Here is a 14761-nt window from a genome sequence, read left to right as displayed (position 1 = left end):
GGTCAAGGTCACAGTGACTGGAAATAGTAAAATGTTTTCCGGTTGGTTGATAACTCAAGAATGCTTACGCCTAGGATCATGAAACTTCATAAGTACATTGACCATGAATGGCAGATGACCCCTATTAATTTTCAGGAAACTAGGTCAAAGGTCTAGGTCACAGTGACTCGAAACAGTAAAATGGTTTCTGGATGATTACTCAAGAATAATAAGGCCTAGGATCATGAAACTTCATAGGTACATTGATCATGACTGGCAAGTGACCCCTATTGATTTTCAGGTCACTAGGTCAAAGGTCAAGGTCACAGTGACAAAAAACGTATTCACACAATGGCTGCCACTACAACTGACAGCCATATGGGGGGCATGCATGTTTTACAAACAGCCCTTGTTTAACCAAAATCTATAAGTGTTTCTGTGTGTGATTCAATGGAAGCCGGCTTAATTGGGAACTCGACAAAAAAAAGTTTTAAGGTTGAACATAAAAACAAATTCTTAGAAGGTTTGTTCATCAGGAGATTAAAGTAAAATATGAGTGCATCAATATGTTTGTGAAAATAGGCTTTGCCTACATGTCATGATGCCAAAAAAAGCTGCTCAAAAATTGTATTCAGCCTTATGGCATTGACCTGCTTGTGAGCTCAGAATGCTTGACTGCTTGCGACTTTCTTGTGTGGGCATTGGTCATGAATTAGTTAATATTGTTTGACCCCAGTGTCAATCAATCTAATTTATTGTAAGCTATTTTTATGAATTGTTAAGTGTCTAACCTTAATGTCTAGCTGGATAATTCACTGTTCTCCTCCTAAATTGCTGTCCAGTCTAGCCTGGCCACATAATAATTATTGCTGACCAATTAAATACTTAAGGGCCAGTCAATAGAATTACATATACAGGCTAGAATCATTTTTGTGTGTTTATTCCATTGTTTAAAATTACGAGTCTGACTTCCTGTTGACAAGGCAAACATTTGTTTCTTAAAGCATAACTTTCTTCGTCAGTAAATTAAAGAAGTACCTATGCCTATTAATTTAAAATGCTACTTTTCATATTTTTGGTAAATGTTACCACATAAAACTGGCTTAATCCAAAGATTCTCCCATTTAAAGCTCTAACACATGTTATAATGGATGAACTGGCAGCCATCTTGATTTTTACTGTAACGGATTTTCGTTGCCAGGTTACATTCGGCTAATTCTATAAGCGTTAACCATTTTAAACATTCTTTAAGGAAATTCTTTCATTCATTCTTTCGCATTGTAATTGCAGAAAATGCCCTTTTGAGGGGATTGTATTTTCTAATGTTATTGTTGTTAGTTATAATTGTATTGTATTGTAGAGCTTGAATGTTTGGCATCTTTCTTAAAGTTTCTATAGCACCTGGAAAGGCATAGCTGCATCCGGCGCAAAATTTGTTGTGGTAGGCACACTGTGTTGTGTGTCGGGCGCATTGTGCCATGTGCCTGGCGCAGTGTGCCGATTTGCCCGGCACAAGGCACAGTGTGCCATCCCAGTAGTATATAAAGCCGAGATTTTCTCATAACTGAACTTACGAACATATGGGTAACATCTCCCATACAACTTTAATTTAGAATTTCAGTAAGCAAACTTTGTAAGTAATATAAAACCATTGAAACATAGAGTAAAATATTGATAATATACAGTACACATTTGAATTTATATTAAGACATTAACATTTCTTTAAGATGCATTTCTTGCTGGAGAATAAAAATACATGGACTTGCTATTCGGTTTTGGTTTTATTGAAAACACGTACGAAATCCCCATCATATTTCTGTAAACGCGCAGACTGGGTCCCAACAATATAGCCGTTCCCTACCTGTCTATTATAAACACCCCCCCACACCCACCAACCCCACCCCATGGTTCAAAGTAAAGGGAGTATACTGTACTTATGTCCATCTGTTTGTTTGTTTTCTGTATACCAAAACTTATCCAGAGGCTTTCTCTAACACTTTTCAACATTCAAAGTTTAAACTTAAAGGTATGTTTACTGATGATAGTGTGTGAATTTTTAAGTCCAACATTAAAAAATACAAACGTTGTCCAACTTTTTCAAATTAGACATTTTTTTAAGATCATACCCTTTGTTTTTAAGTTTTGCCTGCAGCATATCTCAAAAACTAAATGATGTGTCAGCTTTAAACTAAATTGGTAGGTAGATCTCATTTCTTTGGGGGTGGGGGGTGGTGCTTTTCACATATATCTTGAACTTGAATTGCCCTTTGTATATTTATGTAAATAAATTTTGTCCTGAGCATATCATAATACCATGACACTTATATTTTCATATTTTTAGAGTAATTTCCCTTAATTAATGTTTGTTTTTAAGTTTTGTCCTTGTATATTTCAATTTTATCCACAGCATATCATGATAATAAGAAGGTATAAAGAGGTTTCAGCTTTGTACCTATTATGTAGGTAGATGTCCATGAGGAGAATTGCGGGGTATAAACATGACTCCTGCAGCAACATTTTACAGGGATTGCCGGTTTTGATGATCATGCTGAGATTTGTCAAAGGCTTATATTGACAGTAACATTTCTTGTTCATGTAGGACTGATGTCAGTTTATCAGTTCATGTAGGGCTGATGTCAGTTTATCAGTTCATGTAGGGCTGATGTCAGTTTCTAGTTCATGTAAGACTGATGTCAGTTTCTAGTTCATGTAGGGCTGATGTAAGCTAGTTCATATAGGGCTGATGCCAGTTTATCAGTTCATGTAGGGCTGATGTCAGTTTCTAGTTCATGTAGGGCTGATGTCAGTTTCTAGTTCATGTAGGGCTGATGTCAGTTTCTAGTTCATGTAGGGCTGATGTCAGTTTCTAGTTCATGTAGGGCTGATGTCAGTTTCTAGTTCATGTAGGGCTGATGTCAGTTTCTAGTTCATGTAGGGCTGATGTCAGTTTCTAGTTCATGTAGGGCTAATGTCAGTTTCTAGTTCATGTAGGGCTGATGTCAGTTTCTAGTTCATGTAGGGCTGATGTCAGTTTCTAGTTCATGTAGGGCTAATGTCAGTTTCTAGTTCATGTAGGGCTGATGTCAGTTTCTAGTTCATGTAGGGCTGATGTCAGTTTCTAGTTCATGTAGGGCTTATGTCAGTTTCTAGTTAATGTAGCGCTGATGTCAGTTTCTAGTTCATGTAGGGCTGATGTCAGTTTCTTGTTCATGTAGGGCTGATGTCAGTTTCTAGTTCATGTAGGGCTGATGTCAGTTTCTAGTTCATGTAGGGCCGATGTCAGTTTCTAGTTCATGTAGGGCTGATGTCAGTTTTTAGTTCATGTAGGGCTGATGTCAGTTTCAAGATCATGTAGGGCTGATGTCAGTTTCTAGTTCATGTAGGGCTGATGTCAGTTTTTAGTTCATGTAGGGCTGATGTCAGTTTCTAGATCATGTAGGGCTGATGTCAGTTTCTAGTTCATGTAGGGCTGATGTCAGTTTCTAGTTCATGTAGGGCTGATGTCAGTTTCTAGTTCATGTAGGGCTGATGTCAGTTTCTAGTTCATGTAGGGCTGATGTCAGTTTTTCAGTTTATGGCAAATGTTTGTGCACTTGGTTTTGGTCAATGTTAGTTTGACTTGTTCAGCCTATGTGAAGAGTGCCTGGTTAATTAACCATTATTATATGAATAAAAAATATTAAATGAAGCAAATTCCGCTAATAAGCAAATATAACAGATTTTCTCTGACCTAGCTAATGCCCTATAAGAACAATCCTGCATGATTGTCCATGTCTCTGCAGGCTTGCATGGTAGAGAACGAGGACGAGACAGACCCGACCCAGGAGACCATCACGTTCCTGTACAAGTTCACGTCTGGAGCCTGTCCTAAGAGTTATGGCTTCAACGCTGCACGGCTTGCCAGCCTCCCAGAGGAGGTGGGTTGGGTGACATTGGGAGACTTCCATGCGTCCTAAGCCTCAGGAGATAAACTCTATGTTGATCTATATACATGTAGATTGTCACTTTAATAATGTGAAATCATTCTTAAACTTTTTCTATGTCAATTTTCAAAAACAGTTTTTCTTTTACCAAACTATGCATCTATTGATCGTTGGAACTGAATTAGGCTTGTTGTTGGCAAGGGTCTACTGCACCAACTGTTCAATTTGGAAAATAATTAGAGCAACTTTAGGAGCCCAAAAAGTTTACCTCTATAAAACTTAGTAATTCTACAGTTCTTTTCTGTATAAGCATGTTGATGTTATTTTGGAGCCTATTCAATAAAAAAAATCCGCCCATTGATATGTTTCAAAGCAAATATTTTTGCTGAAGAATTAGCTTAAAAATGTCCTTTTTTTGGATAATATTGTATAACAAACCAGAATATGGGTGGTGATGCTTGCGCAACAACATCTTTTATTGTTGGTTTTCAGATTATAAAGGTGGCAGTAGCCAAAGCTCATGAGTTTGAATCTGCTCTGGCGGCAATGAAGTCCTTCAGGTGAGTTCATCCACAATAAGATATTGCAGCACAACCCTTGAACTTGTATGTTATACTGTAACATCTTCAAATGAAATTTTAAGCAAATTTCAATTCATAATCCGTCTGTCTGTCTATACAGATTATTTTATGGAAAAATCTTTGTATCTAAAGGTGATGAAATGAAAGGGCAAGAAGATTAACCTTTTAAGAATTAACAGACTTTTTATAAATTTGGATAAGTAGAAAATCTCTATTTGAGTGATTTTAAAGTTTCTCTAAATGAAGATCTCTGTTTATTTAACAAGTAACCCAGTATTTTCTTTTTATCTGTGACCATTTTATGCCAATTGTCACCTCCATGTTTCTCCATCTTTCAGAGACATCTGGAGAAAGCCTTGCAAGGGGACATTGTCAGGTTGATAATTGAGAAGGGCTTACCATCTGTTGTTGATATCTCTGTATACCTTCACATTATAAAATTTGATAGATCTGAATTTATAGGTTTATGTTTTACATTTTCAATAAGATTTGAACGCATTTTAATCTCCCCCCCCCCCCCTCAAAGTGGAGGCAAGAAGCGTAGCACATGTCGTGTCGTGTGTATGCATGTATTAATCTTATTTTGTCAAGAAGTAACCATTTGTCAGTTTTAAAATTGCCACAATTGATCCTGAGCACAACATCTGTGTCCCTATCTCAAAGTTCAATGTGGTATTTACATGTAAAAAATGTGTGTTTGTGACATGTTGTTTGTCCCTTCGTCAAAGGCCAATCTTGTGTTGTTGGGGCATAAGTGTTTTGCAACACATCTTAATGTCTGCATGTTTGTAACAACTGTCAACTGTATTACTAGGTACTACAAGGTATGGTATGTCTTATGCTTTCAGGTTAATTGTTGGCATTAATGAGTTTGCATTTGGATGATTGTATAAAATGTGATGCACATCTCTCTTATTATTTTGCCCTTTTAAGGACTTTATATGAAATATTGTTCATGTTAACAAATTTATAAACAAAGTGTGCTGATTATGCTTGATGCATGTTTTTAGCTCACCTGAGCTCATGGTGAGCTTTTGTGATCGCCTTTTGTCTGTCGTCCGTTGTGCGGAGTCAACATTTGCCTTGTTAACTCTCTTGAGGGCACATTATTGTCCAATCTTCATGAAATTTTGTCAGAAGATTGGTTCAATGATATCTTGGATTAGTTCGAAAATGGAAACGTTTGCTTGAAAAACATGGCTGCCAGGGGGGCGGGGCATTTTTCCTTATATGGCTATAGTAAAACCTTGTTAACACTCTCGAGGCCACATTTATTTTCCGATCTTCATGAAACTTGCTCAGAAGATTTGTCTCAATGATATCTTGGATGAGTTCAAAAATGGTAACCTTTGCTTGAAAAACATGGCTGCCAAGGGGCGGGGCATTTTTCCTTATATGGCTATTGTAAAATCTTGTTAACACTCTAGAGGCCACATTTATTGTCCAATCTTAATGAAACTTGGTCAGAAGATTCATCTCAATAATATCTTGGACGAGTTCGAAAATGATGCCGATTAATTGAAAAACATAACGTCCGGGGGCGGGGCATTTTTCCTTATATGGCTATAGTAAAACCTTGTTAACACTCTAGAGGCCACATTTGTTTTCCGATCTACATGAAACTTGGTCAGAAAATTTGTCCCAATAATATCTTGTTATCTCAGGTGAGCAACTTTGGGCCTTTCAGGCCCCCTTGTTCTTTGTTTATTGAATCTGACAGACTAAAAGGATGCTTCTAGTTTGTTTTTTTGTAGTTAAATGTATAGTAATAGTGCTGTGAGTGTGAATGTTTGATAAAAGTGCTATAATTAATATACTGATCATAAAAAGCAGATTTTTAACAATTACCAAATGTTTGTATCTCCACTTATTATTTCATTTGATCGTTTGTTAATTGTTTGATGTCCAATTTTATGTTTGTTATCTGTTGTAAATCTACTCAATGTGCTATTTTTGAACACAAAGATTTAGTGGAATGGTACATATGATCATTTATAGGATAATTTTGAAATAAATTTTTTGAATTATTTGTTTGTTTGTTGTGAATTTGATCAACCCATTTACCAAAACATGACGTTGAAATGCAGCAATATGTACCAACGTTACACACTTGCATTATCTTAATAACATGCTTATAAAGTTATCAATTTAGTTGCACATAAATCTTGTACCTTGTTCAATTGAAGTATGTTTAAGCCAATACATGCACAAGTGGGTCTTATGTGATAGGGGCCAACAGAGCTCAAGACTAGCCAAGGCATCAGTGGGATTTTGTTAGGAGCTACCCTGTTTGCAAACGAAAAATTGTGACAATAGTCAACTGTTTGTTTCCTGACCAGACTGCTAGATTGGCTATGCTGGCAGCATGGTGTTATATCTCACCTCCTACAAAAATGACCTAATCCGATTGGCTTAGAGCGGTCATGTACCCATGATGTATTTTCCATACACCCCAAGTTATTTCCATACAACCCGAGTAATTGAGTAGTTGGTTTAGATATAATCATTATACAGTTAGTAACTGATGATGTATTGGATATACACCCTCAGTGCTTTTATACCATACTCAAGCTTCCCTCTTGTATGGTATGAAAGTACTGATGCTGTATATTCCTTGCAGTTACTAACAGTATAACTAATAATACCAATATGACGGCATGATGCTGCTCCATTAAGTTAACATTAAATGCTGTCAATAGCTTCTGCACGCCAAAGAGTATGTGCAACATCACATTATAATGTCACTGAAGTAGTGCTAAGCCACCGATGTGGCTCTGTAAAACTATGTTAAAAAGTTTGTTAAGCTGGCCATAGGTAAACAAGGTTGCAAAAGTGGCTAGATATCTACAAAGGAGCTCATTTTTAACCAAACCGCGCTTAGTCACCACAGTGACTCTGTATCAACAATTATATTATACTGACTATATTATATTAATGATAATTTCTAGGTAAACAACATGGCTCTTGGTTGCCACAGTGACAGTATGGTTACTAATGAGACAAATAAGTGGCACCAAGTCAACAAAGTGGCTCCAGATTTCTTCGATGGCTGAAGTCAACAAAATGACAGGGTCACTAAAAGTGTATAACTTGCCAAAGTTGCTCTGGGCCACAAAAGTGTCAGTATGTCTGTATGTTGCTATATTTTTATACCCCCATTACTGGTAATGGGGGCTATATAGGAGTCACTTTGTCGGTCGGTCTGTCCCGAAATTTCATCCGATCTTCACCAAACTTGGTTACAAGTTGTATCTAGATGATGTCTAGGTCAAGTTTGAATATGGGATGCCAGGTCAAAAACTAGTTCATGGGGTCACTTAGTGTGTTTTAATCCAAAAGTTTGTCGGGACCATAACTATGTCATTTATCGTTAGATTTTAAAATGACTTGGTACATTTGTTCAATATCATGGGACGGTGTGTCGTGTGAAAAAAGTACATTGATATCTCCAGTGTCAAGGTCACACTTGGAGTTTAAAAGTCAAATGCTTGTCCGGGCCATAACTTTGTAATTTATGGTGAGATTTTAAAATCATTTGTAAAATTTGTTCATCATTGGACAGTGTGTCCCATGAAAGAATTACGTCGATATCTCCAAGGTCAAGGTCACACTTTGAGTTCAAAGATCAAAAATGAGCTTGTCCGGGCCATAACTATGTCATTCATTGTAAGATTTTAAAATCATTTGGCACATTTGTTCACCATCATTAGACAGTGTGTTGCGTGAAAGAATTACGTCGATATCTTCAAGGTCAAGGTCACACTTAAAGTTCAAAGGTAAAAAATGGCCATAAATGAGCTTGTCCGGGCCATAACTATGCTGTTCATTGTGAGAATTAAAAATCATTTGGCACATTTGTTCACCATCATTGGACAGTGTGTCGCGCAAAAGAATTGCGTCGATATCTCCAAGGTCAAGGTCATACTTTGAGTTCAAAGGTCAAAAACGGCCATAAATGAATTTGTCCTGGCCATACCTATTTTTTTCATTGTGAGATTTGAAAATCATTTGGCACGTGTTCACCATCATTGGACGGTGTGTCGCGCGGAAGAATTACGTCAATATCTCCTAGGTCAAGGTCACTTTTTGAGTTTAAAGGTAAAAAATGGCCATAAATTAGCTTGTCCCGGCCATAACTATGTCGTTTATTGTGAGATTAAAAAATCATTTGGCACATGTGTTCACCATCATTGGACGGTGTGTCGCGCGAAAGAATAAAGTCAATATTTCCAAGGTCAAGGTCACACTTTGAGTTCAAAGGTAAAAAATGGCAATAAATGATCTTGTCTGGACCATAACTATGTCATTCATTGTGAGATTTTAAAATGACTGTACATTAATTTGTTCACAGTCATAGGATGGCGTGTCATGTGGAGGAATTCAAGAGTTCAAAGGTCAAAATGGCTATAATTGATTATGGCTTAATAATTCTGAAAAATTGCCATAAATAAGATTCTCTTGTTTTGTGAAGACAGCATGCAAAATAGTCTGTGTCAATGCGGCCTGTGGGGGTATACGTCACGACTGTGACAAAGCTCTAGTTGCCACAGTAGTATGAGGCTTAAGGTCACCAAGGATGCTATTGGTTTCCACAGTAGATCATGAAGGATGCTATTTGTTTCCACAGTAGGTCATCAAGGATGCTATTGGTTTCCACAGTAGGTCATCAATGATGCTATTGGTTTCCACAGTAGGTCATGAAGGATGCTATTGGTTTCCACAGTACGTCATCAAGGATGCTATTGATTTCCACAGTAGGTCACTAAGGATGCCTTTGGTTTCCACAGTAGGTTACCAAGGATGTTATTGGTTTCCACAGTAGGTCATCAAGGATGCTATTGGTTTTCACAGTAGGTCATCAATGATGCTATTGGTTTCCATAGTAGGTCATCTAGGATGCTATTGGTTTCCACAGTAGATAATTAAGGATGCTTAAAGTATCAACAGTAGGTCACCAAGGATGCTATTGGTTTTCACAGTAGGTCACAAAGGTTGCTATTGGTTTCCACAGTAGGTCATCAAGGATGCTATTGGTTTCCGCAGTAGGTCATCAAGGATGCTATTAGTATCCACAGTAGGTCACCAAGGATGCTATTGGTTCCCACAGTAGGTCATCTAGGATGCTATTGGTTTCCACAGTAGGTCATGCATGCTATTGATTTCCAAAGTAGGTCATCAAGGATGATATTTGTTTCCACAGTAGGTCATCAAGGATGCTATTGGTTTCCACAGTAGGTCACCAAGGATGCTATTGGTTTCCACAGTAGGTCATCAAGGATGCTATTGGTTTCCACAGAAGATCATCAAGGATGCTATTGGTTTCCACAGTAGGTCACCAAGGATGCTGTTGGTTTCCACAGTAGGTCATCAAGGATGCTATTAAATTTCAACAGTAGGTCATCAAGGATGCTATTGATTTCCACAGTAGGTCATCAAGGATGCTATTGGTTTCCACAGTAGGTCATGAAGGATGCTATTTGTTTCCACAGTAGGTCACCAAGGATGCTATTGGTTTCCACAGTAGGCCATGATGGATGCTGTTGGTTTCCACAGTAGGTCATCTAGGATGCTATTGGTTTCCACTTTAGGTCACCAAGGATACTATTGGTTTCATCAGTAGGTCGCCAAGGATGCTATTGGTTTCCACAGTAGGTCATGAAGAATGATATTGGTTTCCACAGTAGGTCATCTAGGATGCTATTGGTTTCCACTTTAGGTCACCAAGGATACTATTGATTTCCACAGAAGGTCATCAAGGATGCTATTGATTTCCACAGTAGGTTATCAACGACGCTATTGATTTCCACTTTAGGTCATCAAGGATGTTAATGGTTTCCACAGTAGGTCACCAAGGATGCTATTGGTTTCCACAGTAGGTCATCTTGGATGCTATTGGTTTCCACAGTAGGTCACCAAGGATGCTATTGATTTCCACAGTAGGTCACCAAGGATGCTATCGGTTTCCAAAGTAGGTCATCAAGGATGCTATTGATTTCCACTTTAGGTCAGCAAGGATGCTATTGATTTCCACAGTAGGTCATCAAGGATGCTATTGGTTTCCACAGTAGGTCATCAAGGATGCTATTAGTATCCACAGTAGGTCACCAAGGATGCTATTGGTTCCCACAGTAGGTCATCTAGGATGCTATTGGTTTCCACAGTAGGTCATGCATGCTATTGATTTCCACAGTAGGTCATCAAGGATGATATTTGTTTCCACAGTAGGTCATCAAGGATGCTATTGGTTTCCACAGTAGGTCACCAAGGATGCTATTGGTTTCCACAGTAGGTCATCAAGGATGCTATTGGTTTCCAAAGAAGGTCATCAAGGATGCTATTGGTTTCCACAGTAGGTTACCAAGGATGCTATTGGTTTCCACAATAGGTCATCAAGGATGCTATTGATTTTAACAGTAGGTCATCAAGGATGCTATTGATTTCCACAGAAGGTCATCAAGGATGCTATTGGTTTCCACAGTAGGTCATGAAAGATGCTATTTGTTTCCACCGTAGGTCACCAAGGATGCTATTGGTTTCCATAGTAGGCCATGTTGGATGCTGTTGGTTTCCAAAGTAGGCCATAAAGGATGCTATTGGTTTCATCAGTAGGTCGCCAAGGATGCTATTGGTTTCCACAGTAGGTCATGAAGAATGATATTGGTTTCCACAGTAGGTCATCTAGGATGCTATTGGTGTCCACTTTAGGTCACCAAGGATACTATTGATTTCCACAGAAGGTCATCAAGGATGCAATTGATTTCCACAGTAGTTCATCAAGGATGCTATTGATTTCCACTTTAGGTCATCAAGGATGTTATTGGTTTCCACAGTAGGTCACCAAGGATGCTATTGGTTTCCACAGTAGGTCATCTAGGATGCTATTTGTTTCCACTTTAGGTCACCAAGGATGCTATTGATTTCCACAGTAGGTCATCAAGGATGCTATTGGTTTCCACAGTAGGTCACCAAGGATGCTTTTGGTTTCCAAAGTAGGTCATCAAGGATTCTATTGATTTACACTTTAGGTCACCAAGGATGCTATTGATTTCCACAGGTCATCAAGGATGCTATTGATTTCCACTTTAGGTCATCAAGGATGCTATTGGTTTCCACAGTAGGTCACCAAGGATGCTATTGGTTTCCACAGTAGGCCATGAAGGATGCTATTTGTTTCCACAGTAGGCCATCAAGGATGCTATTGATTTCCACAGTAGGTCATTAAGGATGCACTTGATTTCCACAGTAGGTCATCAAGGATGCTATTGATTTCCTCTTTGGGTCATCAATGATGCTATTGGTTTCCACAGTAGTTCACCAAGAATGTTATTGGTTTCCACAGTAGGTCATCAAGGATGCTATTGGTCCACTTTAGGTCACCAAGGATGCTATTGCTTTCCACAGTAGGTCATCAAGGATGCTATTGCTTTCCACAGTATGTCACCAAGGATGCTATTGGTTTCCACAGTAGGTCATCAAGGATGCTATTGATTTCCACTTTAGGTCACCAAGGATGCTATTGATTTCCACAGTAGGTCATCACGGATGCTATTGATTTCCACTTTAGGTCATCAAGGATGCTATTGGTTTCCACAGTAGGTCACCAAGGATGCTATTAGTTTCCACAGTAGGCCATCAAAGATGCTTTTGATTTCCACAGTAGGTCACCAAGGATGCTATTGGTTTCCACAGTAGGTCACCAAGGAAGCTATTGGTTTCCACAGTAGGTCATCAAGGATGCTATTGATTTTCACAGTAGGTCACCAAGGATGCTATTGGTTTCCACAGTAAGTCACCAAGGATGCTATTTGTTTCCACAGTAGGTCACCAAGGATGCTATTGGTTTCCACAGTAGGTCGCCAAGGATGCTATTGGTTTCCACAGTAGGTCACCAAGGATGCTATTGGTTTCCACAGTCGGTCATCTAGGATGCTATTGGTTTCCACTTTAGGTCACCAAGGGTGCTATTGTTTTCCACAGTACATCATCAAGAATGCTATAGATTTGCACAGTAGGGCATCAAGGATGCTATTGGTTTCCACATTAGGCCATCAAGGATGCTATTAGTATCCACAGTAGGTCACCAAGGATGCTATTGTTTTCCACAGTAGGTCACCAAGATGCTATTGGTTTCCACAGTAGGTCATCAAGGATGATATTGGTTTCCACAGTAGGTCATCAAGGATGCTATTGGTTTCCACAGTAGGTCACCAAGGATGCTATTGGTTTCCACAGTAAGTCATCAAGGATGCTATTGGTTTCCAAAGAAGGTCATCAAGGATGCTATTGGTTTCCACAGTAGGTTACCAAGGACGCTATTGGTTTCCACAGTAGGTCATCAAGGATGCTATTGATTTCAACAGTAGGTCATCAAGGATGCTATTGATTTCCACAGTAGGTCATCAAGGATGCTATTGGTTTCCACAGTAGGTCATGAAGGATGCTATTTGTTTCCACAGTAGGTCACCAAGGATGCTATTGGTTTCCACAGTAGGCCATGATGGATGCTGTTGGTTTCCAAAGTAGGCCATAAAGGATGCTATTGGTTTCATCAGTAGGTCGCCAAGGATGCTATTGGTTTCCACAGTAGGTCATGAAGGATGATATTGGTTTCCACAGTTGGTCATCTAGGATGCTATTGGTTTCCACTTTAGGTTACCAAGGATACTATTGATTTCCACAGAAGGTCATCAAGGATGCAATTGATTTCCACTGTAGTTCATCAAGGATGCTATTGATTTCCACTTTAGGTCATCAAGGATGCTATTGATTTCCACAGTAGGTCATCAAGGATGCTATTGGTTTCCACAGTAGGTCACCAAGGATGCTTTTGGTTTCCAAAGTAGGTCATCAAGGATGCTATTGATTTCCACTTTAGGTCACCAAGGCTGCTATTGATTTCCACAGGTCATCAAGGATGCTATTGATTTCCACTTTAGGTCATCAAGGATGCTATTGGTTTCCACAGTAGGTCACCAAGGATGCTATTGGTTTCCACAGTAGGTCACCAAGGATGCTATTGGTTTCCACAGTAGGTCATCAATGATGCTATTGATTTCCACAATAGGTCACCAATGATGCTTTTGATTTCAACAGTAGGTCACCAAGGATGCTATTGGTTTCCAAAGTAGGTCATCAAGGATGCTATTGGTTTCCACAGAAGGTCATCAAGGATTCTATTGGTTTCCACAGTAGGTCACCAAGGATGCTATTGGTTTCCACAGTAGGTCATCAAGGATGCTATTGATTTCAACAGTAGGTCATCAAGGATGCTATTGATTTCCACAGTAGGTCATCAATGATGCTATTGGTTTCCACAGTAGGTCATGAAGGATGCTATTGGTTTCCACAGTAGGTCACCAAGGATGCTATTGGTTTCCACAGTAGGCCATGATGGATGCTGTTGGTTTCCACAGTAAGCCATCAAGGCTGCTATTGGTTTCATCAGTAGGTCGCCAAGGATGCTATTGGTTTCCACTTAAGGTCATCAAGGATGCTATTGGTTTCCACTGTAGGTCACCAAGGATGCTATTGGTTTCAACAGTAGGTTATCTAGGATGCTATTGGTTTCAACAGTAGGTTATCTAGGATGCTATTGGTTTCCACAGTAGGTCACCAATTATGATATTGATTTCCACAGAAGGTCACAAAGGATGCTATTGGCCAATGATGCTATTGGTTTTCACAGTAGGTCACCAAGGATGCTATTGGTCTCCACAGTATGTCAACAAGGATGCTATTGGTTTCCACAGTAGGTCATCAAGGATGCTATTGATTTCCACTTTAGGTCATCAAGGATGCTATTGTTTCCCACAGTATGTCACCAAGGATGCTATTGGTTTCCACAGTAAGTCACCAAGGATGCTATTGATTTCCACAGTAGGTCACCAAGGATGATATATGTTTCCACAGTAGGTCACCAAGGATGCTATTGATTTCCACAGTAGGTCATTAAGAATGCTATTTGTTTCCACAGTAGGTCACCAAGGATGCTATTGGTTTCCACAGTAGGTCATGAAGGATGCTATTTGTTTCCACAGTAGACCATCAAGGATGATATTGGTTTCCACAGTAGGTCATCAAGGATGCTATTGGTTTCCACAGTAGGTCATCAAGGATGCTATTGGTTTCCACATTAGGTGACCATGGATGCTATTGGTTTCCACAGTTGGTCATCAAGGATGCTATTGGTTTCCACAGTAGGTCATCTAGGATGCTATTGGTTTCCACTTTAGGTCACCAAGTATGCTATTGATTTCCACAGTAGGTCATCAAGGATGC

General features: G+C 39.1%; 1 protein-coding gene across 1 annotated transcript in view; it reads left to right on the top strand.

Moving 5' to 3' along the window:
* The window catches only part of LOC127857841 (DNA mismatch repair protein Msh6-like), a 55533-nt gene extending 49023 nt beyond the window's left edge, over positions 1-6510 (top strand). The window contains exons 30-32 of the mRNA XM_052394528.1: positions 3762-3896; positions 4395-4462; positions 4822-6510. Of these exons, the coding sequence (XP_052250488.1) occupies positions 3762-3896; positions 4395-4462; positions 4822-4864 (246 nt within the window). The 3' untranslated portion in view covers positions 4865-6510. The remainder of the gene's footprint in view (positions 1-3761; positions 3897-4394; positions 4463-4821) is intronic.
* Positions 6511-14761: the final 8251 nt, after the last annotated feature.

The sequence above is a fragment of the Dreissena polymorpha genome, chromosome 14 (assembly GCF_020536995.1).
Source record: "Dreissena polymorpha isolate Duluth1 chromosome 14, UMN_Dpol_1.0, whole genome shotgun sequence".
Taxonomy (NCBI): domain Eukaryota; kingdom Metazoa; phylum Mollusca; class Bivalvia; order Myida; family Dreissenidae; genus Dreissena; species Dreissena polymorpha.
The sequence above is the reverse complement of the archived record's forward strand: the minus strand, read 5'-3'. Positions and strand labels throughout refer to the sequence as shown.